General features: G+C 43.8%; 1 protein-coding gene across 1 annotated transcript in view; it reads left to right on the top strand.

Moving 5' to 3' along the window:
* Positions 1-2,492: 2,492 nt before the first annotated feature.
* Positions 2,493-25,510, top strand: part of SFRP1 (secreted frizzled related protein 1) — a 44,334-nt gene continuing 21,316 nt past the window's right edge. The window contains exon 1 of the mRNA XM_089692475.1: positions 2,493-3,243. Within this exon, the coding sequence (XP_089548601.1) occupies positions 2,718-3,243 (526 nt within the window). The 5' untranslated portion in view covers positions 2,493-2,717. The remainder of the gene's footprint in view (positions 3,244-25,510) is intronic.

Below are 25,510 nucleotides of genomic sequence, written 5' to 3'. Positions count from 1 at the left end.
ATTGACCCTGTCTAATAATTTACATTAATAACAGAGGGTTTTGTTTGCACACATTTGCAAATATATGTGTAACCACTGTGCCCACTACAAAGGACCTCTGTATATACTGTGGTCCTAAATCTCTAATTTCCAGAGTCTCCATATTAGGAGCACATATACCAATGGATAGGTTTAGGGCAGGTGTGCCAAGAGGAGTCCACTCCTCCTAGGAAGGGTGGCGATACAACTACTGGGACATTTTTTTTACCTTAATGCAAGGAATTGTTAAGGCAAAAAACGCTTTGACTTTTATATTAACACTATCATATTAACAATAATGTTTTTAAGCATTTCATATATATTCACTACAATATGTTATTTTCTGATTTACAGTTTGTAAGCATTTTAAACTTCTTTTTCTGAGTTTAGTTTGACAAGAAATACTCTCAGGATCTGTACTGCTAAAAGGTGTATGCACTGCTGGTCCAGTAACAATGGTATTACCACACCCTACCCATGTGGTGATGACTGGCAAAACATGTATACTAGCAATCATCATGGTCACTTTGGCACTTGCAGACTGCATATAGCCAGGCCCTTTCTGTGCATCACAGTGGCTTAGTAGTTAGTACTTCTGCCTGGCTGCATTAGGGCCATTGGTTCAAGACTCAACCCCAACATTCCCTGTGCTTGCATAGTTTTCCGGTAGTCTGGTTTCCTACCAGTTCTCCTAGAAAAAATCATCTAATCCACTTCAAGCCATTCCATTCACAGTTTATCACGAATCAATATGCTCATCTCTAAAAGTGAGGGATGACAGAGGGCCAAGAGTCAGACATACTATACCAGTCTCATTCAACCTTTTAAACACAGAGGATCCATTGAAATAACTTTCAGGTCTCAGGGAACCCTTGCTAATATTATATCTACAGTTCTCAGAACATCAGCATGAACTGTAAGTTATCGATATAGGAAATAAATAGAAGAATAAAGAATTTGGTATACTTAGAGTAGTAAAACAAATAATAATAACAGCCAGAAAAAAAAATGGACTCCATACAAATTGTATTGATCGATAATATTGGTGATCAATGAAAAATCTGTCCCCTTACACTTGTGGTCAGTGAAGTCCAAAGTTACTTTATTGGTCTGTAGAGACTGGCCCCCCTAGATTGGTGGTCAGTGGGGAAGTGCTACATTACATGCTCCCTGACATTTGTGGTCAGTGTAAATGTGCCCCCTTACATTGATAGTCAACATATGGCCCCCTGATGCTGGTAGTCAGTGAAGAGCTACATTACATTGGTGGTCTGTGGAAAATGACCTCCTTAGAGTGGTGATCAGTGTAGAGAGTTCCCATTACACTAATGGTCAGTGAAGTTCTATGTTACTTTGGTGGTCTGTGAATGGCCCTCTAGGTTGGTCAGTGGAAAAGAGCTATGTTATATGTTACCTCACATTGATGGTCAGTGGAAAAATGCCCCCTTACACTGTTGGTCAATAAAGAGCTACATTACATTGGTGGTCTGTGGAGAATGACCTCCTTAGATTGGTGGCCGGTGGAGAGAGTCCCATTACATTTGTGGTCAGTGAAGCGCAACGTTATATTGGTGGTCCGTGGAGAATTGCCTCCCTAAAGTTGTGGTCAATGCTACAATATATTGGAAGTCTGTGAAAATTGGCCCCCCTTAGAGTGGTGATCAGTGGAAAGAATTTCCCACACATTGGAGTTTCATGGGAAGTGAGAATGCCACACTTTACAGATAGCTAAAAAGAAGATTGGTATCAATGGTAAATTATCTGAGAGGCAGAAATTGTTAATTGCTCAAAGAACCCCTAGCAACCTCTGGAAGAACCCTAGGGAAAGCTTGTTGAGAAAGGTTTCATTATGCAGTCATGCTTGCCAACATCTGGCCACTTTTTAGCTCTAGAGTTGGAAGACCAAAGAAAGCTCATTTGTAAAATGTCCAAATAATTTGCTGAACAACACTGACCTTTGCATTGTGTCAATAAACATTTTCATGCGTTCTGGCTGTCTAAACAATTTTTATGTGGTTTACAAATTGACAGAACCTTGGAGGTATGTTCACCTTAAGCGATACCGATCTCCCTACTGTGAAAATATTTCTCAGCCAGCTGTGTCTGGTAGTCTGCGACAGCTGCAGGTAAGCCGTTCAGCACGTGGGGTTAATTTTGTGTCTGCAGTTTTCAGGGACTGTGAGTGACACTTGCAAATTAATTATGCCTGGAGGAAAAGTGATTGAGGTGGAGGTGTGGAGGACAGGAGAATGAGTGAAGAGGAAAGGGGTAAAATTAGGGAGGATGGGTGGTGTGAGAGGGTGAGAGAAACTGCTAGAGGTCAGAAAAGAAAGAGCAGTAAGAATGAGACAACAGCAGCAAGGCAGCACAAATGTGAAAGGAAAAAAGTGTGACACAAGGAAGAGAGAGGGTGGAGAGGAGGAGGGACTGCACACTTTTCATTGGATGTCTCTGCTTCTTTCCTGGCTAACACTTTCTGCTCTCCTCACTTCAATATCAAATTCTGCAATTACAGCAGGCAGCTCCAAACCATCCACCAGACCTTTATACTGCACTACTGCACTGTCAGCACTATTCTGATTACTTAAGTTAGTGTGTTGTTAGTGACTTTTCTTTTAATTTTAAAACAAAAACTTCCACTTCAACTTTTTCTGACTTTTTTGACAGTTAAGTAGTGATTTTTTTTTTTTGTTGAAACAATGTCACTGAGTGGTGGCCTTTGGCCCCTGTTGCTTCTTTGGGTCTCACCTGGGTTGTTAGCTAAGGAGGTTCAGCCCAGTGAATATGACTATGTAGGCTTTCAGCCGGAGATGGTTCGGCATTATCAAAGTGGAAGGTTCTATTCAAGGACACCTCAATGCGTGGACATTCCTCAAGATCTTGCACTGTGCCATGGCGTGGGCTACAACAAGATGGTGCTGCCCAATCTTCTGGACCATGAAAGTATGGTGGAAGTGAAGTACCAAGCCAGCAGTTGGGTTCCCTTGCTAAGCAAAAACTGCCACCCAGGCACCCAAGTGTTCTTGTGTTCACTCTTTGCCCCAGTGTGCCTGGAACAGCCGCTCTACCCATGCCGATGGCTCTGCGAAGAGGTGAGAGATGCTTGTGAGCCAGTCATGCAGTATTTTGGCTTTTCTTGGCCAGAAATGCTTCGCTGTGAGCAGTTTCGGAGGGAGGATGTCTGCATAGCCTCACCAAATGCCACCCAGGCCCCACGTCCTCGTAGTAAGTATCACCTGCCAAGCTTGTACCCTACTGCTGCATCTGGGCGCACTTATATTCTCTTTGTTGTGTATTTAATGTAGAAATACAATGGTAGTAACCCATTCCTATTTCATGATTCAGCTTCAGGTAATTGTGTGCTGTGCTATGTCACCACTAATCTGGTATAGCTCTGTATTCTGAACTGAAGTCATTGTGGGCTGATACTGTCATTCAGTGGATTGCAGGTTTATTCTGATTCTATCCTTTGTATACATTTCTTAGAAGACATTGTGTTACATAGGAAAGATATTTGCAAAATGAATTAACATGAAAGCATCAGTGAACCTATTACTCGCATTCAATTTTTGGCAGACCCTGGTGAGTTGACTCATCACAGTATATCATGAGACTCCAATTATACAATTTCCCCAATGGGTTAGATTTGGAGGAGAGAAAAAAGGGACTATTGTTCCCTCCCTACTGCTGTAACTTGGAGTCTCACTCCTTCTGCTGCATTCCCATTAAGTGCGACCCCCGTTGTAGTGGCACCTGGTTGTAAGAAAAAAAAGAAGCTGCTGGATAATTTGGTTCCCCAGCATTAATCAAAGACTGCAGTGTCAATTTGGGCTAAATTCTTTCAAGCAGACAGACTCGATATAGTCATACTCGGCATAAAAAAAAATCATAGCAGCTACTCAGTTATTTAACCTGATATATATATTCAAAACAAAATTGTTATTAAAGTAATAGTTGATAATTATAAAAGAAAAAAAAGTAATAAAATGAAATGTAATGCTAAAATACTAAATATGCTCAGTATTGCAAAAATGTAGTCACTTTGCATGGCTAGCACTTTATTAATAGGACATTGCCTAGACATGCAGCAGATCACCTATTCAGTCTTGGGTCAATTAACCCCTCAGACGTTTTTTATACGTAATGTCAAATAGTCAGATACAGCTAACTTCACATAAATCATACCAGCTTCTGTTCTGTTTTTCTCCTTGCTGATGGATTGTCTTTGCATGCAAAAAGATCTTCCCACAAATTTGCAAATATCCCTGTGTTATAATGACCGCTTCCAATGCCAGAGGCACTCATTACCCCCTGCCCCCTGGAACACATAAATGACCCAAATTATGATAGAAGTTTGGAAAATTACTTGCTATATTTTGGCAGTTTATGTCCATCCTAATTGTCATTTTATCCTTAGCATTCAGAATCTGATCAGCACACAAATCTCAGTACCCATGCAACTGTTTGCCACAGTGTTGAAAAATTAAACAGAGGGTGTCACATTTGCTGATTTTCTACTGCTGCTTACTTGGCAACAGCAACATGTACTAAAATAAAAATGATGTTTGCATTGTAAAAGATCACACTCTATCATTTACATTCTCATGCAACAGAAGCATGCAATGTAATTTTCAAATTGCATTCGGCCACATTCACTGCTTGATCTTTTTTGCATAACTTTCTAGCTTTTAATGAGGCTTAGTGCAAATTACAGTGCAGAGTAACTCATATAGTATTCTTTAAAAAATTAGTTTTCAATGATTTGGCTGAACTAATGATGACAGCTGAAATATCATTGATGCCCATGGGCTGTTTCATTGTATAGCTGTAACTATATTGGATTTGTAAATGATGTTCAAGTTTAATCATACAGTATAAATATTTATTAGCAAAAACATTGGATCATCCTTCAGAACTGTACAGTGGGAGCACAGATGGTAAGCATTACACCCATGTGATGAGCCCTAACCCTGATATCACATCAGATCTATGGTATAATGGAGAACCCCATTCACTGGTTTGAGTATAGAATGGTAAAGTGTGTCTGGTATGTACAGCTCGCTATACATGGAAGAATTTGGAAATAAATTGGAAACTAACATATGTAATGTTGGGGAATCTCACTATCACAGCCTATGGCAGTAGTAGTAAGCATTGGATTACTTGCTACTTGAATTACAAAGATGAAAAGAACATCGCAAGGAATAATTTTCTTACCAAAATGTTGATGCGGATCTCGTGTGTGTGCTGATGTAATATAAATTTGCACTCCATACACAGGGACATCATTATATAATTGAATCAGATAAAAGGTCCTGTTCAGTAGAATTTAATGATAAATGGGCTGAGATTAAAAGAATAGAATATAACTGGCAATATGCCAGTAGAATTTGTTTAAAAAAATTATCTTTTTTGGACTGTTTGATTTTCTAATTGTTAATGGGGTCACATCGACTTTCTTTTACATCTGTAGTGATATGAAAATTCAAAGGAGCAGTATAGAAAGTAATTTGTAAACTAATAAAATTCCATATGTTGTTTTCGGTCAGGAAAAATCATACATATTGCAATACCTGTATTATAGGCACAAAAGAAACCTCTTTAACACATCTTGGGTTCTATTCCAGTAGCAGCTCTGGATGAAATTTTAAAGGTTTCTAAATGAAAGTAGCTCAGTTAACAATGGCAAGATCGAATTCTTTAACAAATTCTTTTTCAAAATGTGGTATAAAGGTTTAAACAAAATTTTATGGGTGTATGACCTGCTTAACTATGACCCATGTCTCCACACCTTTAGTTTTGAACCACAATTCTTTTCACTCTGTTCCACTGGGAACTTGGTTGTTCCCATGATTCCTATACCCATGGTAAGTTGCTGCCAATTGCTTTATAAAGCAACAACATTTAAATATTAATGGCTGGGTATGGCTGCATGATTGCTTTGGGCTTCTAGCCTCCTGTGGAGAGGTCATGAAGTACCGAGTAAAAAAATGATCTTTTCTTACCAACTGTGTAATTGTTTTAATAAAGCTTTTTTAGAAGAAGTCAGAACATCGTGTAGTTCACCATGGTTGTTAAAGGATCTATGGCTTCTTTAGTCATCGGGCAGGTCTATCTATCTATGGGTACCATGACAGTACCATTGTGGTAGAAGAAATAAAACATTATGGATTCTTATCCTGACGCTACCCATAATTTTTAAGGTACATGCAATTTTATACTAGCTGGGGAATGTGGTCTCTCAGGATGGGTGCCATTGCATTAAAAGTCAGTTTAGCTCAACTGAAGTGTCCTTGATTGTCATTAGCATGGCACAACAGATGGCAATCTATAGTCAAGTGATTTAATTTGCTTATTAATTGCAACCTGGCAATAAGTAATCGTAAAAAACAAATGATTGCCACCTTATGCCTCTAGGGGGGTGATTTACTAAAACTGGAGCCCTCATAATATGGTGTAGCTGTGCATGATAGCCAATCAGCTTCTAAGTTCAGCTTGTTCACTTACGCTTTGGCAATAAAACCTGGAAGATGATTGATTTCTATGCACAGCTGCACCAGATTTTGCACTCTCCAGTGTTAGTAAGTAACCCCCTAGATGTCTTTATAAGAACCTTGGAGAAAAATGGCCATAATTTGCTTTCTTCTTGGCTTCTGGTTACACAGACCTTTTCAGCTAGGAGGAGGCCAAGGGTCCATGTATAGAGCTCCCCCCTCTGTGCAAACACATCTTATCTTCATAAGCCTAGCAGGATAAACATTTACATTTAAATGGGCAAGGGAGTGGACTGTTAGTGGAGAGGTGAGAAGAGGCCTTTACACATCAGAGTTAATATCCTACAGACTATACTAACTACTTAGTGAAGTCATTAAGGGAGGGGATTAGCTCTGACCTCTAGCACTGATGACCTTCCTTACTGTACTTTGAAACAACACACATAATGCAGATAACAGGCTTGTGGCCCACCCAGTCTGTTGTTGTCCCAGCACTCTTAGCTTGACCCTTGATATTGCTGAAAGTATGGCTCATGTCTGGAAGTATTGGCTGAATAGACCTGATATATAAACCACAACAATGAACTTCTCTTATTTGCTACCCTTTGGTCTGTTAAATATACAACTGAAAGAATTTAGTTTTATCTTTTCAATAAGTGTAGACAAATACCTGTTGATCCTACCAGAAACCTTGTGAGCTGATCACTTTCTATGCTCTCTACCTGTGTTGAACTGGTATCAGTTAGATTAGCCATTCACATCCAGGGTTCTGTGGAACCCTAGGGTTTCTCCAGAGGTTGCTTGGGGTTTCTTGAGCTGTGGCTGGCTGACCTACCATCTGAAGGTGCCTGCATAATTTCTTGGTTCAATGCCACATGGCAGATCTTTTTAGCTGTCAGAGGCATTCTTCCCAATGACCCCACAATTAATTAATTTTAGCAGGGGCTCCTTGAGACCTGAACATTTTTCAAGGGTTTCTCTGGGGAAAAAAGGTTCAGAAAGGCTGAGTTAGATTGTTCTACATTTGCTCAGTGGACTAGAGAACTGCTCCTATGTTATTGAGATGAAAAAATGGGGAGGTGTTTCATAGTCTTAGAATACTTCCTGTCCTAAAATAAAAACTTCTCTGTAGGTACAGTACATGAGTGTTGTCACTCTTGGATAGGAAGTGTGCTATGTGTGGAAGTGTGTTACTAGCAGGATTAACGGGTTAAAAAAGGATTTTAAAAGCCTGAAAAAAAAAAGAAAACAAATTCAGCCACTACATCTAAGGACTGGTAAGCTACAATATATAACATTTTTGGTCTGGGGTTTAGTTATGCTCTAAAAACAATTTTCACTTTAATACGTGTTCTAGTTGACGACAGATCTCAGCAGATGTGCATGTATGACATGCTGTATACACATCCTTGACATGTCTAAAAAGAACTCCATTCAGTTAACATAAATGGGGAAATGTGGGTCAGTGCCAAATATGCTGAAATGAAAGTTTTTCTAACAAAAAACAGCATGACACATCTTATTTCAAATGCAATCTGGTTTGAATAAACTATAAATGTACCCCATAAATATACAGGGGTTAGACAAAAAAATGGAAACACTACATGGTTTGCAGGTGTGAAAGTGACAATGGAAGTGATGTAACATTCTTTTGCTTCCACTGTGTGATGAGACACCTAGGTAACAGGTGGGAAGCCTGCTAATTTACTGCTAATTAGTAATGTCACAGCTTACTGAGCTTCAAAGCCTCTGTGCCTCTGACCGAAGTTGGCAATTATTTGCGGTGTCATGAGGTACAGTATCAAAGGTTATTTTGGCATATACAGTTTCCAGGAAAATGTCATCTGATAAGCATAAGCGCGGTAGACATAGTCAACTGACCGAAAGAGACAAAAGGACATTGTGCAGGATTGTGACCCAGAATAAGAAAACAACTGCTACAAAAGTGACTGCAAAGCTCAATCTCAGTCTTTACATTTTTTTTGGGGGGGGGGGTGAATTGGGGGTCAGTCTATCTTACAGTGAATCTAAAGCCCGCCATAGTCGGATTAAAATTCAGCCGGTTCAGCAGTAACTGGACAAACTTTTCTCCGTCTTTGACCAGGTTGGTTGGTCTATACCAGCAATGGGCAAACTACGGCCCGCGGGCCGTATACGGCCCGGCGGACCTTTTAATCCGGCCCGCGGAGCTAGGCTCCTGCTAGGCTCCTCTCACAGTCCGCCCTGTTTCCTATGAGGATCTGTCCCCCCTCGACGTATCTGCGCATGTGCCGGAGATCGCCGATCGGCTGCTAATGCCTGAAACTGGCACATGCGCAGATACGTCGAGGGGGACAGATCCTCATAGGAGACAGATTTTCATGCTACACCGAACGGCGTGGGAACAAGAGGAACAAGAGGAACGCGCGGAGCAAAGGTAAGTGAATTGACACAGGGGGGACTTGGGGACTTAATATGGGGGATGAATTAATATGGAGAATGAATTACTATAGGGGGGATGAATTACTATATGGGGGATGAATTACTATATGGGGGATGAATTACTATGGGGGATGAATTACTATATGGGGGATGAATTACTATGGGGGATGAATTACTATATGGGGGATTAATTACTATGGGGGATGAATTACTATATGGGGGATGAATTACTATATGGGGGATGAATTACTATGGGGGATGAATTACTATATGGGGGATGAATTACTATATGGGGGATGAATTACTATGGGGGATTAATTACTATATGGGGGATGAATTACTATGGGGGATGAATTACTATGGGGGATGAATTACTATATGGGGGATGAATTACTATATGGGGGGATGAATTACTATGGGGGATGAATTACTATATGGGGGATGAATTGCTATATGGGGGACGAATTGCTATATGGGGGACGAATTACTATATGGGGGATGAATTACTATGGGGGATGAATTACTATGGGGGATGAATTACTATATGGGAGATGAATTACTATGGGGGATGAATTACTATGGGGGATGAATTACTATGGGGGATTAATTACTATGCTTACTATGGGGGAATATTACTATACTTACTATGGATGACACATACACATCATTCATCTACTCTTGGTCCGGCCCCCGGGTCCAATATATGAACCCATTGCGGCCCTCAAGTCAAAAAGTTTGCCCACCCCTGGTCTATACTATAGTTAGCAGCAATGATCTTTGATTTCTGATGGCAGGGAAACCTCTCACAGTCAGAATACAATACTGCAGCCAGAGAGATTTCCCATCAACACCTGTGTGAATGATTTACCAGTGGTTGCAGGAAAGAAAATTGCTTAAAGCGTAACTGTAGCCTCCCTAACCCCCCCCCCCTTATGTTTTAACCCTCACCTGGTTGCAGGCCCTGCACATTGAAGGTACTCACCCACCCAATGGATCCAGCATTGTCCTGATGAGATCCACTTCTCTACACCACCACCATCTTTTTTTGTGACGTCATCGGTAAGCTGTCGGTTTTTCTGGGCTAAGCTGTCAGCTTCACGGATGATGCGCCTCCTGACCCCACCCCCTCCTCCTTTTCCAATGAAGGACTATGCCTCCTGGGATATGAGACATACATGCGTGTCATTCACCTAGACAAATGACGTGTAAGGGGGGGGGTCAGCCAGGCCTTTTTTTCCCAAAAAAAAGGAAAACAAAGGACAAAAAAAGCCCCAATTTCTGCAGCAGAGGAGAGGAGGGATGGATGGGAGGCAACATGCCCTGGATGGTGAAGTTCTACTTTAATGTATAGCCAGTCTAAGGCCAATTTTGTTTGTTTGTTTGTTTCTTTTTTTCTGGATAGACTATGGAAGGGTTAGAACCCCTATCAGGTTTTAATGTTCTGTCTGATTCTACTGATGTGGTTCAGCATTTCTTTTCACCTTGGTGTCCAGATTTACTGCAATTGAAAGTCAAAATTTTCAGTTGTCACTCGAAAAAATAGGGGGGAAATATTCTAATGGGGACACTAGTTCTAGGTAACAGTTGTCTACTCAATTCACAAACCTGCAACACAAGCATAAGGCTTTCTAATTCACTGTATTTTTCGAATCTAAATGGACGCAGCTGAAAATAACTGCTGAAAATAACTGTCATTTTTTTAAAATAAGTTTTTTATGGAGTGTTGGCTTTGAGAACTGAGTCTGCTGTCCTTTACTCTAGGGCAGTGGTTCTCAACCTTCCTAATGCCGCGACCCTTTAATACAGTTCCTCATGTTGTGGTGACCCCAAACATAAAATTATTTTCGTTGCTACTTCATAACTGTAATTTTGCAGTGGGAGGAGTAGTGCCACGTCATTGGTGTCAGTAAGAGGAGTAGTGCCACATCACTGATGTCAGTGGGAGGAATAGTGTCCCATCGTTGGCATCAGTGGGAGGAATAGTGTCCCATCATTGGTATCAGTGGGAGGAATAGTGCCACATTGTTGGTGTCAGTGGGAGGAATAGTGCCCCATCATTGGTGTCAGTGTGGGAGGAATAGTGCCCCATCATTGGTGTCAGTGGGGGGGGGAATAGTGCCCCATCATTGATACTAGTGTGGGGGGGAATTGTGCCCCATCATTGGTGTCAGTGGGGGGGGGGGGGGTAGTGCCCCATCGCTGGTGTCAGTGGGGGGAGGAATAGTGCCCCATCGTTGGTGTCAGTGGGGGGAGGAATAGTGCCCCATCGTTGGTGTCAGTGGGGGGAGGAATAGTTCCCCATTGTTGATGTCAGTGGGGGGGGAGGAAATAGTGCCCCATCATTGGTGTCAGTGGGAGGAATAGTGCCCCATCATTGGTATTAGTGACACCAATGATGGGGCACTATTCCTCCTACTGACACCAATGATACTTACCTTGCTGACCCCTGCTCCAGCCTGGGCTTGCTCCCTCCCTCTCCCATCTACAGCCAGCATACCTGGCTGCAGCAGCACCATCTGCACGCTACAGACACTTACCTGTCAGCTGTCTTCCTTCTCCGGCCGCTCCCTTGCTCGATCTTCTTTGATCTTCGTGCTGCTGCTCGGCTCCTCCTCCTCGCCGGTGATTGGCCGCCTGTGTGCCTCTCCTGAGCTACAGTTCTGGCGGCCAATCACTGGCGAGGAGGCGGAGCTGTTGAGTGATCCCGGGGATGTGGCCAGATGACAGGGGCGGCATGTCATCCCGCGCACACATCGCGTCCAGGGAAATGTGGACATATCTGCATGTGGGCGGACTCGCCTGGAGACTGATAGAGGAGTGGTGTCTCGGTTCCTAAGACCATTGGAAATATGTGTTTTCCGATGGTCTTAGGAGTCCCCTGTGAAAGGGTTGTTCGACCCCCAAAGGGGTCGCGACCCACAGGTTGAGAACCGCTGCTCTATGGAGATTTTTTCTCCCTTCCTGTTCTTGTTCTGAATCAGAAAGAGAGGAAATTCTCCCCAGTGGGTCACAGAGCCCAAAAAAAATGAACAGGAGTTTTAACCATTCCATATGTTATCCAAAACTGAAAAACAAGTTTTGGCTTAAGTTAGATTTTAAGTAGGCAAGTCAGGTAAGGAGAACAGCTTCTTGTTTAAACTTTTTATTGGGTTTTAAAGTTACATGGCATACAACAATATGCAAAGTATGTTCACAGTAGAAAAAAATTAAGGCATGAGGCCTAGTGGACAACTTTAAAGTTCCAACTGTTGTAAACATAGGGGAACCCGCAATGAGTGAGAGAGAGTAATACAAAATAAAAGGAGCAGGGTATTGTTAGATGGAAACAAATGAGTGGTACTCCTAGGACATATAGATGGGTTCCTTGGAAGGTGAAGAAAAAACAATTGGGATAGTGTGAATGGACAGAGTAAAAGAAAAAGAGCAAGAAAAGGGGGAAAAGAGAAAAAAAAGAAAAAAAGGGGGGGTGGAGCGGACAGAGCGTGTGACTACCAGAATAGAGAGGGGAACTTGGGACCGGACCAAGGCTCAGGCAGAACAGCTTCTAATGACTTGGACCTGTGCTCTGCATAGGTTGAAATGATCTTTATACATGTCTGAAATTTCTGGATCGGAGTTCCGTACACTGCAGTCATGAGAATCCCTGTAGTCTCATTCCCCCAGCTGCAGCACCTGTGGGAAAAGCACCACAAAGAAAACAACAAGCTGCTGTTTCAACAAAGCACAATAGGCTGTGCAGCTGTAAAGCACTAATAAACAAAAGCCTCATCTTTTTTTTTCTGGCTCTCAGACCTATGCATGTTTAGTATCTAGAATGAATCCTCCTATATGAGGCTTGTCAAACTGTTTTTAGCCACTTTATTAATTCATCAGGTGCAGCTCCAAACTTTTCTGTAGATCATTTAAAGCTACAACTATATCATTTTGCAAATCAGTAGCTTTCCGAAAGATTTAAGAGGGTTAAAACTTTGTACGTTGCAATAATGTTGTCAGCAGTGATCTTTCTAGTTATCTGAAAAATTATTTATATTCAGATTTTCATTCTTGCTCTCATTTACTTGTTGCAGCTTGGTTGGGAGCTGGTTGGTTGTTTTATGGTAGTGGTTTTCAAAGCGTTGAAGGTGAGCTAAGTGCTCAGGCACCACCATGTGTATAAATGCCAAGAATTCCTATTGGTTCAGTGTAAACTGACTTGTATCTCTGAATTCCATAGAAGTAGATGTACCGAATTTTTTTAAATCATTTGTTAAAGACAGAACAAGAAGTGGCCATTTTACCAGTTCACTAGAACCAAAGCAAATAGTCTTCTCCATCTGGTCAGACAGGGAATCCCTGCTGGAGGAAAGCTTTTATATGAGAAGGCATACTTTCCCACATATAACCATTCCTTCAGCATACATTAAAAAAAAAAGAATTCCTTCAGTGGGTCACAGAAGGATGACTGGAGACCACGTATAGAAGTACTACCTCAGGAAGCAACAACTGTAAGCTTGGAAAGTCACCCAAAGGACCACTTCATCAGTATGTTCATTGGGGCAGATGATTAATGGTCAACTATTGGATGCAGCCCTTGAAGGAACCCCTTGTATACCTTAGCATTCCATCAGGAATGCCTGGCTGAAAATAACTATGCCAAGTGCAGTTAACCAAAGCAACCAAAATTAGTAAACAAACCCTAAATCCTATTAAAATTAAATTAAAATGAGTAAAGTTACAAAGGCAGTTCTTAACATTTTAAAATCCATTAGATATCCAATAGATCTAAATCCAGTTATTAAAATATCACATAAGCTATTAATGTCATTTTAAAAGTTGTTTTTAATTCTTTTAAACCTGTGGTTGTCATTAAAAATTATACCTGGTTCATTAGGCACCAGCCTTAGACATACCCATGCCCACACTTCGGCACTCATGAAACTAAGCGTAGTGATCCATATGGAACCTTCCTGTAGGAGGACCTTGGGACTCACCTCTTATTTGATGTTTAGATTTTTTGATGCTGTCCTGTACCAAGATTCTTTACTCCTAGAGCTCTCAAAACATTATGACTAGGCTCAACATGCATGGAACATATACTGCTGTCAACACTGTCTAATAAGACAAATTTGTCTTATACTGTTTTTTTACCCCTGTTTTGTGATAAGATAAAATCTATAAATAAATAATGCAAACAAAAAAATAACAATAGAGATTCTTCCATGTGGGTCATTTTTCACTTCCTGTGATGGGGTGACAACTGTCTGCCAATCGTGTTTCCGCATTGCACCCTGTTACACATGCCCCAATGAAGACTACAAGTGAATGGCACACATTACACAGCCATGCTCCACCATTGTCACCATCAGGAGAAATTATCTGCATGACTGCATCCAATGATGGAGTAACTGCATGTAGACAGGAAGTGGTTGAAATAGTGTATTTTATAGTAAAAAATGGGCACAAAAATGTTTTACCAATCTAATTTTCATCCAGTTAGGGTTTAAATCTACTTTATTAGTTTATTTATATGCACATTTTATAACTGATATGGTTATCCTTTAAGTCCCTTATTAATTTTTATCGTTTAAATCTGGCTTAAGTGGCCCCCTTATGGAGTAATGAAAGCCGCACTCGATTTCATTTTTGTTTGACATGACCGATGTATATAGTAAACTATACTTACAGCAAGTTAATTTACATCAAGATTTCTGCCAAGAAGGGATATAACCAGTTTAGCTGCAGCCAATCATTACACATGGGATTAAAATCTATAACTATAAGTGCATCCAAGGGGCAGTAACACAATGCTTTGGAATGTTTATTTTATGGAACCTGGATGTCTTCAATGTTGCATTCAGTATGTAGGAGTTTGGGAGGTTGACAGATGCAGTTAGAATAATTTAAGTACTTAAATTTTTTTTTAATATATGCTATTTTATAATAGTGACACAAGACGTCAGTTATGCATTCCTTGACCTTTTCATTGTGTTGTACACCACAGCCACAGATCTTGTGCATGTACGTCCTATTTAGTATCCAGTAAATAAGGACTTTCTGCATGTAATGAAATGTTAGTTTCCTAACGTGTTCCCTGAAAGACATTCATAAAAAAAATAAATGTGATAACATTGTGTTGCACTTTAGCTGAAGCATTTCCATCGAGCAATTAAGCAGATACCACCTCTCATATATTATTAGTCTACAGCAGAATTTGATTGGGTGATGTTGGCAATGCAAATATTTGTCCCTCCCCCAAGGTTTGTGTGTGGAACAAGAATTCACAAATGTTTGGCAACACAAATATTTGTCCTTCCCCCAAGGTTTGCGTGTGGAACAAAAATTTGCAACACAGAACCTCATTTCCGAATCTTTAATCTGATTTCTCAGTGATTCCACTGGAAATGCAGAGATAATTATGATGTTTACAACATTTTATTTGGGGGAACAGTTCTGAAAAAACATGCTGGCAGAAAACCTTCAAAGACTGCATCGTGTGTATTTTTTTAAAAATATGTGTTATGTATAACATGCAATTACTTATGTTTTGAGAGGTAAATAATTTTTAGAAAAGCTCAGTTTAAGTAGACAGAGCCTGGAGGGGTTCATAAAAGTCCCCCCACTGTGTGCTCATTAAGCATTCTTTGTACAGAATACAAAAAAAGATTCCTAGGGTCTTATAATGTTTAAACTAATGTTCAAAAAACCCTTGTGCGTGTGAAGACAAAAAGAGAACATAATAGGACCCTTATACAGTAATCTAGGTGCAAGTACTGCAGGCCAGTCCATTGCTCATAGCTATGATTGTGGTCAATCCAAAATCTGATTAGCTACAAAGGTTTGCTATACTTATAAACATTAGCAGTTCCCTTTATACTGCCTTATGGAGTCCATACATGAGATGGTTCAATGAAGACTCACAGGACTATGCAATTATAAAAAGAACATTCAACATGTTTATCCAGAAAATCACAACTGAATAAGCCAAAGTGAGGACACCACCTGCACAGAAGAAGACCTGACTGTACCGCCCCCCAGCTGTTAAGGGACTATACTTCTGTAGTCATGGTGAAGGTATAAATCTACCCAGAACATACAAGTAGACACAGGACTAAGGGTCTCAACCAGCAGGGGGGAACTGCAGAAGATAGCAGGGGGTCTGATCAGGATAGCAGGGTAATAGCTGAACAAGATAGCAGGGGGCCAATTGCACCCCCAACAGCTGAAGTTTAAATGAGGGCCACCAAGGGAGGGCAAATTTAAGTCTCAAAGGATAGAGTTGTAAATGAGCAGCTGCTGCTTGCTAATTCAAATTTTCTGTTCATTGCAAGTCTGTCATGATTTGATTGATATATAACCACCACTAGTAAACCTTGACTACTTTTCTCTACTATTTTATTTTTACCTTACTAAGAACATTAGGAAACACATATACAGAAGGTGGCTGGCCATCAAGTTAGATAAAACATTAGTTCTTCTTATGATCTTTGCTTCAACTACATGAAGCAATATGTTTGTACCATACAACTGTGCATCACTATAGGAACTATATACACCCATGACTGCAGTCCTCATCTTTGGAGACCTGTAGGCCATTGTCCAAGTATAATTATCCTGATTTTCTTTCATTCAAAAGCCTAAAAGCCAAAGGTGCCTACATAATAGCTATCTGGGCTAGTGGTGTGCAAGCTTTGGATCAGGAACCTACTTGGGTCCTTTGGCTGAGCTTTATTTAAAAGAAAAAAACTTTCTGGTTTCAAAACAATGGCAAAAACAAAGCCAGGACCTTAGAAAAATGGCCAGATTCATTCATTTACAAAGGCATGAATTGTCTTATCTAAATGGTTCCAATACGATCATGCAGGAATTTGACCATGTATGAAGCTAATAACATCACAAACAGATGAACACTGACTATTTCATTAGAGAGAGGTAATCCAATACCATGTGTGCTATTCTGTGTAATGATTGTTCCTGATGGAATGATCAGAAGTTCTCATGAAAAGAGAATTTACAAAATAGTTTGGCATCTCTAATCCTTGAACCTTCCATTCATGCATCTAAATTAGAATGTTTGATTTAAAGAGATTTGCAACTTTAGTTGTGGTAAATGCATTCAATGTATTTATTTATTTATTGTACTTTATATTTATCTGACAATCCTGTCACTAACACACTTCCTATCCTAGAGTGACAGTGCTGCACACAGATTCAGTATGGTAATTGAGCTTTGTCACTCTAGATTAGGAAGTGTGTTACTGAAACCCTAGGCTGCTTTACTGGGTTGGTCTACAAACACCTCCTCTTCTCCCCATCCTCATTGCATAGAAGGCAGGGGGTGTTGTTGTAGCTCACATAAGATATCTGGGGAAAGATGATAACATCATTAGAGATTTTAGTTTGGTACACAAGAAGTTACGACTCCCAAGATTTCTGTCAGGATTAAAAGATATTTTTCTGTACTTGTAGAAAACGTACTTATCCTGAAAAAGAAAATCGCATCCTAGGACACGTAACTGCATTATATTACAATATTGTTCTTGAGTTAAGATACACTTAAGGTGGGCTTACATATTAAGATCTTGTTCCAGTTACAGAAAAATCAATGACCAAGCACCCATTTCATTTCACAAGCCTGGCTGTTTGGGTTTGCAAGCATGGCTTTCCTGAGAAAATTGGACATGCTGGAAGATATTTGCAACTGGTACTAACAAATTTTTGGTTCAATGATTTTATTAGGAGTTTCAATACAGAAAGGATTTCTATACAGAAATCATAACAACAGGTAAACCCACACAGGGGCAATGGCATCAAATGGAAGCTGGTCATAAATAGAGATCTCAAAACAACGTCAAGAGGATACTGTTACGGATCCGCCAGGTGGCACCTCTGGCAGCCCACTAGGCGGAATCACCCGGAGCGTGGGATCTAAGTCCCGGTCTGCATTTTCACCAGGGCCCCTGATGGTGGGGATGGACTTGGAGCAGAACCAGAACCAGGTCACGACCTCCGAGCAGTACCACCCGTGGCAGAGGGAGCCTCCGTGGATAGAAGTAGGACAGAGTAGAGTCAGATGTGAGGAGGCCGGCAGGACCTGGCAGGATAAACCGGCGGTTTTCACCGTGGGAAATGGCGTGGTACCGAGACAGTAGGCAGAGAGTGGTCAGGTCGCACGCTGGGTCAGTTACCGGGGTCAGTCCGCAGAATGGTCAAACAAGCCGGGGGTCGGGACAGGAGAAGGCAGCGTAGTCAGGGACAATCCGGGTCAATCACAGGGGAAGGCAGCGTAGTCAGATAATCCGGGTCAGGGCAGGAGCAGGCAGAACGTCAAACAATCCGGGTCACAATCACAGGAAACACAGGTATCAGATCAGACCTTGCGGCGATTTGTGACAGTGCAGGGCATCTTTAAATATCGCGCCCTGCACTGCCATTGGCCGCCCAGGACGCGCCCCCGGGCTGTCATTGGTCGCCCGAGGCGCGCCCGCGGCTCCTACTGCGCATGCGCGGCCTCCTGTCAGCCGCGGCCCGCCGGGATCTGGTGCCTGTGTCCCGGCGTGAGCCGCCGCTATTGCGCATGCGCCGGGGACGGAGCCGCGGCGGACCCTGACATTGCCCCCCCCCTACGGGCACCCTCCGGGAGCCCCACTGATTTCTCCACCGCGGGTGGCCACGAAAGAACTCCCGGATGAGCCTGGGAGCGTGAACATTCTGGATGGGTTCCCAAGAGTTTTCCTCAGGACCATAACCCTTCCATTTTATCAAAAACTGCGTCTGGCCTCCCCTCCTACGGCAACTGAGAATCGTTTCTACCTCGTACTCTTCTTGTTCACCTATGGTGACTGCCTCAGGAGGCCTGGATTCCTGATCCGGGAAAGGGTCCGATGCGGCCGGTTTCAGAAGAGACACATGAAACACCGGGTGAATCCTGAAAGACTCCGGCAGTTCGAGTTGGTAAGCCACCTCGTTGATGACTCGCTTGACTTGGAACGGGCCAACAAATTTCGGACCCAATTTCCTCGATGGACACTGCATCTTCAAGTTGGCAGTGGCCAGCCAAACCCGGTCTCCAGGTTGAAGCGCCAGTTCCCCCCTTCTCCTCCTGTCAAATGCCTTCTTGCTGTCCTCCTGGGCTTTCGTGATGGCCTCCTGAACTGTTTTGTTATTGGTCGAAAGGAAATTTAGGATGTCTTGAGATGCTGGTACTGAGCTCTCTGGCATGAGATCGGGAAGAAATGTTGGATGGTAACCGTAATTGGTGAAGAACGGGGATTGCCCCGTAGCGGAGTGGTTCGAGTTGTTGTAGGCAAACTCCGCTGACGGTAACAGCGTCAACCAGTCGTCCTGTAGGTAGGACGTGTAGCATCGGAGGTATTGCTCTAATACTTGGTTGGTCCTCTCTGTTTGCCCATTGGTCTGGGGATGGTAAGCGGACGAGAATGATAACTTGATTCCCAATGCTTCGCACAAGGCCTTCAAAAACCTTGAAGTGAACTGGGCTCCCCGATCTGATACTATATCCTCGGGAACTCCATGTAGTCTAACTATTTCCTTGATAAAAATTCGTGCAGTTTCCGGCGCGGATGGTGTCTTTTCCAGGGGTACGAAATGGGCCATCTTAGAGAAGCGATCGACAATCACAAATATGGTAGTGTGGCCTTGAGATGGTGGGAGTTCGACAATAAAGTCCATGGCTATCATTTGCCAGGCCCTCTTTGGAATTGGCAACGGGCGCAACAATCCCCAGGCCTTGCTTCTGGGGGGTTTATTCCTCTGGCAGGTAGAACAAGTCTGAACGTAGCGCTCGCAGTCCTTGACCATGTTTGGCCACCAGAATGAGCGCTGCAGAAGTTCCAGGGTCTTCGTAACTCCGAAATGGCCCGCCATTGGATGGTCGTGGCAGTGGCCCAGGACCATGGTTTGGACTCCTTCGGGTACTACGATCCGACCCTCCTTCCACAATAACCCTTCACGGTTCAGGAGAGGCGTCCCAGGCGGCGCTGGTAGTCCCACGGAAGCGTCAAGAAGTTTGGAGCGGAGTTCCGTCTGTAGGACGAGGAAGTTTCCGGATGGTAGGATCATGTCAGGTCTTGGTGTATCGTCGGGGTCCTCAAACATGCGGGACAGCGCGTCCGGCTTAGTGTTCTTAGAGCCAGGTCGATAAGTTATGTGGAAGGTAAACCGGGAAAAGAAAAGAGCCCATCTCGCCTGGCGTGGCTTCAGTCGTCTGGCTGTCCTCAAATACTCCAGGTTTTTGTGATCGGTATATATCAGGATGGGGTGTGTAGCTCCTTCCAGCAAGTACCGCCATTCTTCCAGGGCGGTCTTTATGGCCAGGAGCTCCTCGATCTCCGATGTCGTAGTTTCGCTCGGCAGGTGTCAATTTCCTGGAGAAGAACGCTACAGGATGTAGCAGCTCCTTGGTGCCGTTCCTTTGAGACAGGACCGCTCCTACCGCGTTTTCTGTGGCGTCCACTTCCAACACGTATGGGAGAGAAGAATCGGGATGACTGAGTATCGGAGCAGAGGTAAAAAGTTTCTTGAGAACTTCAAAAGCAGTTTGTGCTTCGGTAGACCACTTAAAGCGGATCCCCTGTTTAGTCAGTTGCGTGATTGGGGAGACCAGTCCGGAGAAGTTCTTGATAAATTTTCGATAAAAGTTTGCAAAACCGATAAAAAGCTGCATGCCCTTCTTATCGGTGGGTATCGGCCAATCCAGGATTGCCGAGACTTTCCGGGGGTCCATCGCGACCCCCGCGGGGGAGAGAACCAATCCCAGGAATGTGATCTTATGCTGTTCAAAACAGCATTTGTCTGCTTTGGCGTATAGCCTGTGTTGGCGCAAACGTTCCAACACCCGCATCACGTGATTTCGATGAGCCTCCAGAGAGGGCGAGAAGATTAAGATGTCGTCCAAATAGACTACCATGAAGATATCAAGGAAATCACGAAACACGTCGTTTATAAAATGTTGGAAGGTGGCCGGAGCGTTACAGAGCCCAAACGGCATGACCAGGTATTCAAAGTGTCCGTATCGCGTACGGAAGGCCGTCTTCCATTCATCACCTTCCCTGATACGAACTAGATTGTAGGCCCCCCGTAAGTCTAGCTTAGTAAAAACCATTGCGGACCTTAACCTCTGGAGGAGCTCGGGAACCAGGGGTAACGGGTAGCGGTTTTTCACCGTGATCCTATTCAGGTCGCGGTAGTCTATACAGGGCCGCAGTGTCTTGTCCTTCTTCTCTACAAAGAATAGCCTAGCCCCGGCTGGGGACGTGGAAGGGCGAATAAACCCCTTCTGAAGGTTTTCGTCTATGTATTCCCTCAAAACTCCTGACTCGAGCTCCGATAAAGGGAAAATACGGCCGAACGAAACTTCAGATCCGGGCAGGAGGTCTATGGGACAGTCGTAAGATCGGTGTGGGGGAAGTGTGTCTGCCCCTTGCTTACTAAACACTTCCAGAAAGTCGTGGTAGGCCGGGGGAATAACCTGGGACAGATCTGTATCCCCATCCATGCATAGGAGTAATTGGGGGACCACGGGCCCTGAGACGTGGCAACTTTTCAGACAGTATGTGGACCGAAACTGCACGGTTCCCTTCTCCCAGTCAATCTGGGGGTTATGGGCTCGCAGCCAAGGAAGCCCCAGAATGACCGGGAAAAGGGGGGACGCGATGGCGTCCAGACGTTGGAATTCGTGGTGATGATCAGCCATTGAGGCGAAAATAGGGGGTGTCTCCTGATTCACCACTCCCGATTTTAAGCTAGACCCATCCGCCAGGAAGATGTTCAGCCCCCTTTCCTTGGTCTGGAGTGGGATACCTTGCTGGTGAGCAAATGTGAGATCAATAAAGCAGCTACATGCCCCCGAATCTATGATAGCTGTCACCGTCAAGGTTCTTCCTGGGAGCTGTAAAGACACCGGTATTGCCAGATAACTTGACTGGTCACCCCTTTCTGCAGATAACGGAAAAAAACTAGAAGTGGACTTACATTTTTTCGTAGGACAGGAGCGCACCCAGTGGCCAGCTTCTCCGCAGTACAGACAGAGGTTCTGTGATAGTCTCCTCTGACGTTCTTCGGCCGATAATGTGGACCGAGCCAGTCCCAGTTGAGGTGTCCTCAGGTTCCGAGCTCCGGGTAGTGCTTCCTGTGGGCGGGAATAATCCCCTTGATGGTACCCAAGCCGGCGTTCTCTCAGTCTGCGGTCAATTTGTATGGCCAGCTCGATTAGCTTCTCTAGGGAGTCAGGTAGGCCTACCCGTGCTAACTCGTCTTTGAGTGACTCAGATAGCCCGATGCGAAATTGGTGACATAATGCCGCATCGTTCCATCGGGTGTCCCCCATCCAGCGTCTGAATTCAGACGCATACTCCTCGGCTGCCCGGCGACCCTGCCGCAGAGAGTACAAGGTGGACTCTGCGGAAGCAGCTCGCTGAGGGTCGTCATATAGTATGGCCATGGCTTTAAAAAATTCAGTCACGGAATCAAGATGGGGGTCGTGATTCTCCATCAGGCGATGAGCCCAATCCTGGGGCTCATCCTGAAGGAGAGAGACTATAAACCCCACCTTGACGGTCTCGGTGGTGAACGTGCGGGGCTGCAGGTCGAAGAACAGGATGCACGCATTCCGGAAAGCCCTGAAGAGGCTTCGGTCTCCACGGAAGCGTTCTGGTAAGGGAACGCGGGGTTCAGGAGTAGGGGGTGCGGCCCCTGCTCCGGGAGCTGGGGTAGCAGGTGATTCCCCAGGAGAAGCTGCGGCACTCGGGCTCTGTGCCGGGGATGTAAGGGTGACTAACGTCTCCATGCGGTCCTCAAGGTGGGAGCATCGGGTATGAAAAGTCTGGACCGCTTGGGTTAGGGTCGCCAGATGCTGGCAGATATCCTCCAGGGAGGCCGGGCCTCTTCCTGACTCTGTCATGGCCGCAAGGTACTGTTACGGATCCGCCAGGTGGCACCTCTGGCAGCCCACTAGGCGGAATCACCCGGAGCGTGGGGTCTAAGTCCCGGTCTGCGTTTTCACCAGGGCCCCTGATGGTGGGGATGGACTTGGAGCAGAACCAGGACCAAGTCACGACCTCCGAGCAATACCACCCGTGGCAGAGAGAGCCTCCGTGGATAGAAGTAGGACAGAGTAGAGTCAGATGTGAGGAGGCCGGCAGGACCTGGCAGGATAAACCGGCGGTTGTCACCGTGGGAAATGGCGTGGTACCGAGACAGTAGGCAGAGAGTGGTCAGGTCGCACGCTAAGTCAGTTACCGGGGTCAGTCCGCAGAATGGTCAAACAAGCCGGGGGTCGGGACAGGAGAAGGCAGCGTAGTCAGGGACAATCCGGGTCAATCACAGGGGAAGGCAGCGTAGTCAGATAATCCGGGTCAGGGCAGGAGCAGGCAGAACGTCAAACAATCCGGGTCACAATCACAGGAAACACAGGTATCAGATCAGACCTTGCGGCGATTTGTGACAGTGCAGGGCATCTTTAAATATCGCGCCCTGCACTGCCATTGGCCGCCCAGGACGCGCCCCCGGGCTGTCATTGGTCGCCCGAGGCGCGCCCGCGGCTCCTACTGCGCATGCGCGGCCTCCTGTCAGCCGCGGCCCGCCGGGATCTGGTGCCTGTGTCCCGGCGTGAGCCGCCGCTATTGCTCATACGCCGGGGACGGAGCCGCGGCGGACCCTGACAGATACTGCATAGCTTCTCAATGATTCGTTTCTGAGTCATATGATCTTTGATTTCCTGTAAGAAAAACTAAGGCTTCTTCCATGTCTTAGCTATCCTTTGAGTGGCAGATATGAAAAGGTACATGGACAGTCTCTGTTGGTGGACAGAGAGGCCTAGGTTTGGGCAATGGAGCAGAGCAAACTTCGTATCCCTAGGGACAATTAAATGAAACAAGGTTTGCAGGAATCCAAAAATCCTGGACCAAAAGGCAAGGAGTTTCAGGCAGGACCCCCAGGTATGCAATACATTGCCTTGTCGACCACAACCCTGGAAGCATCTGTCAGAGTAGCTGGGATTAGCTAAGGCGACTCGAGTTGGGACCCAATGCCACCAAGAAAGCACTTTATAGGCTGACTCCTAGGTAGTCATGTTGAAAGAACATTTTGCCATCCTAGACCAGACCTTTATCCAGACCTCAGGCTCAATGGAAGTCTCCAAGTCGCGTGTCAAGTTTTGTATGTATGAGTGGGGATTTTGAAAGCTTCAGTTATTGAATGTGACATAAAGAATGGAAATTAGCCTGGGTGACCCTGGACTGTATATACAAATGTGCTCAAATGCTGTCTTGTAAGGAAACTCAGACAATTTATGTAAGGGTAAGATCCAATGGCGAAGCTGTAAGTATCTACAGTATTTAATTGCAGGAGCTTCATAATGTTCCTGTAGGGTGGGCCAGGTGGGAAAGGAGCGAGAAGCCAAGAAATGATAAGCATGGGTGAACCCATGTCCACCATGAAAACAACCTTGCTTGGTCTCTACTTGGCAGTACTAACCATTTTAATACACTTTTTACATCAGTCCTTACCTTCATAACAGTAAAGCCAAATCTGGGATGGAACTATACCGATCTGTATGCTTTTGATTGTGGGGGAAATTTGAGTATCTATGGCAGCCTTTCCCATCCAGGGTTCCTATGGGTTTTCCTAACAAGAAGCAATTTCTTCTTAATTCTCATTGACACCAAAGATCTTCCTGGCTTTCTGTAAGAATTTGATTCTTCTCACTGACCAAAAATATAGGAGCATTCTTCTTAGCTATCTATAAGAGGGCAATTCTTCCTAATGACCACAAATGTATGGAGCATTCTTCCCACTGACCATCACACAGTGAGCTGTAGTAATAGTAAATATTAGCAGGAGTTCCCTGGGACCCTAAAGTCATTTCAAGGGTTCCTCTGTATTAAAAAGGTTACGAAAAGCTGATCTAGAGTCAACTCTTTTGGGCATTACGTAATGGTCTCATTCAGTGCAGAGAAGAGTACTAACCACTCAACCACTGTGACTGAAATCTGGCATCTGAGCTGCACAAGGACTTGATAGACGCATTTAGTTTTTTGTTTAAATTTAACTTGTAATATTTGAAGCTTGAGTAAATCTGTAAGGACTGAACTTTTTTATATGAGGAGCAAGGACCATGATGTCCTCAAAAAGGTCAATAGAAGCAGCCTGTAAAAGCCTATTGAATCTTGTTCAAGGCAAATAGTCTATTTTCAATAAGTAGCCATTCAGAGTTATTATTGTAGTTTATAAAAAATATATATCATTTTTATTTTCACATGTTTAAAAGTGAGTTGTGTCACAGCGTTATATATATTTGTAGATAATCCCATTGGTGGTTACCTGAATATCAGTTGTTGTAGTCACATCCTGGCTAAGACTCCGTACATATGATGAGAATATTGGATGAATGAGCGTCTGGTTTTTTTTACATGCTAGTCGCATATCAAAAGTGAAGAGGTTACTGAAGTTTTGAAAATTCTTGTATGATGGATTAAAAATCCAAAAGTGATGTGATGTATTGTAGTGTATTTGTATTGTATTTTCAAATGAAAACTGTACAGATTAAATGAAAATCATACAATCTGGTATCATACGAGAAA

This window comes from Staurois parvus, unplaced genomic scaffold (genome assembly GCF_062004578.1).
Source record: "Staurois parvus isolate SC_StPar_1 unplaced genomic scaffold, SC_StPar_1.0 ptg000586l, whole genome shotgun sequence".
In the NCBI taxonomy this organism is placed as follows: Eukaryota; Metazoa; Chordata; class Amphibia; order Anura; family Ranidae; genus Staurois; species Staurois parvus.
Note: the sequence above shows the minus strand (reverse complement) of the source record. Positions and strands in the feature narration are given on the sequence as shown.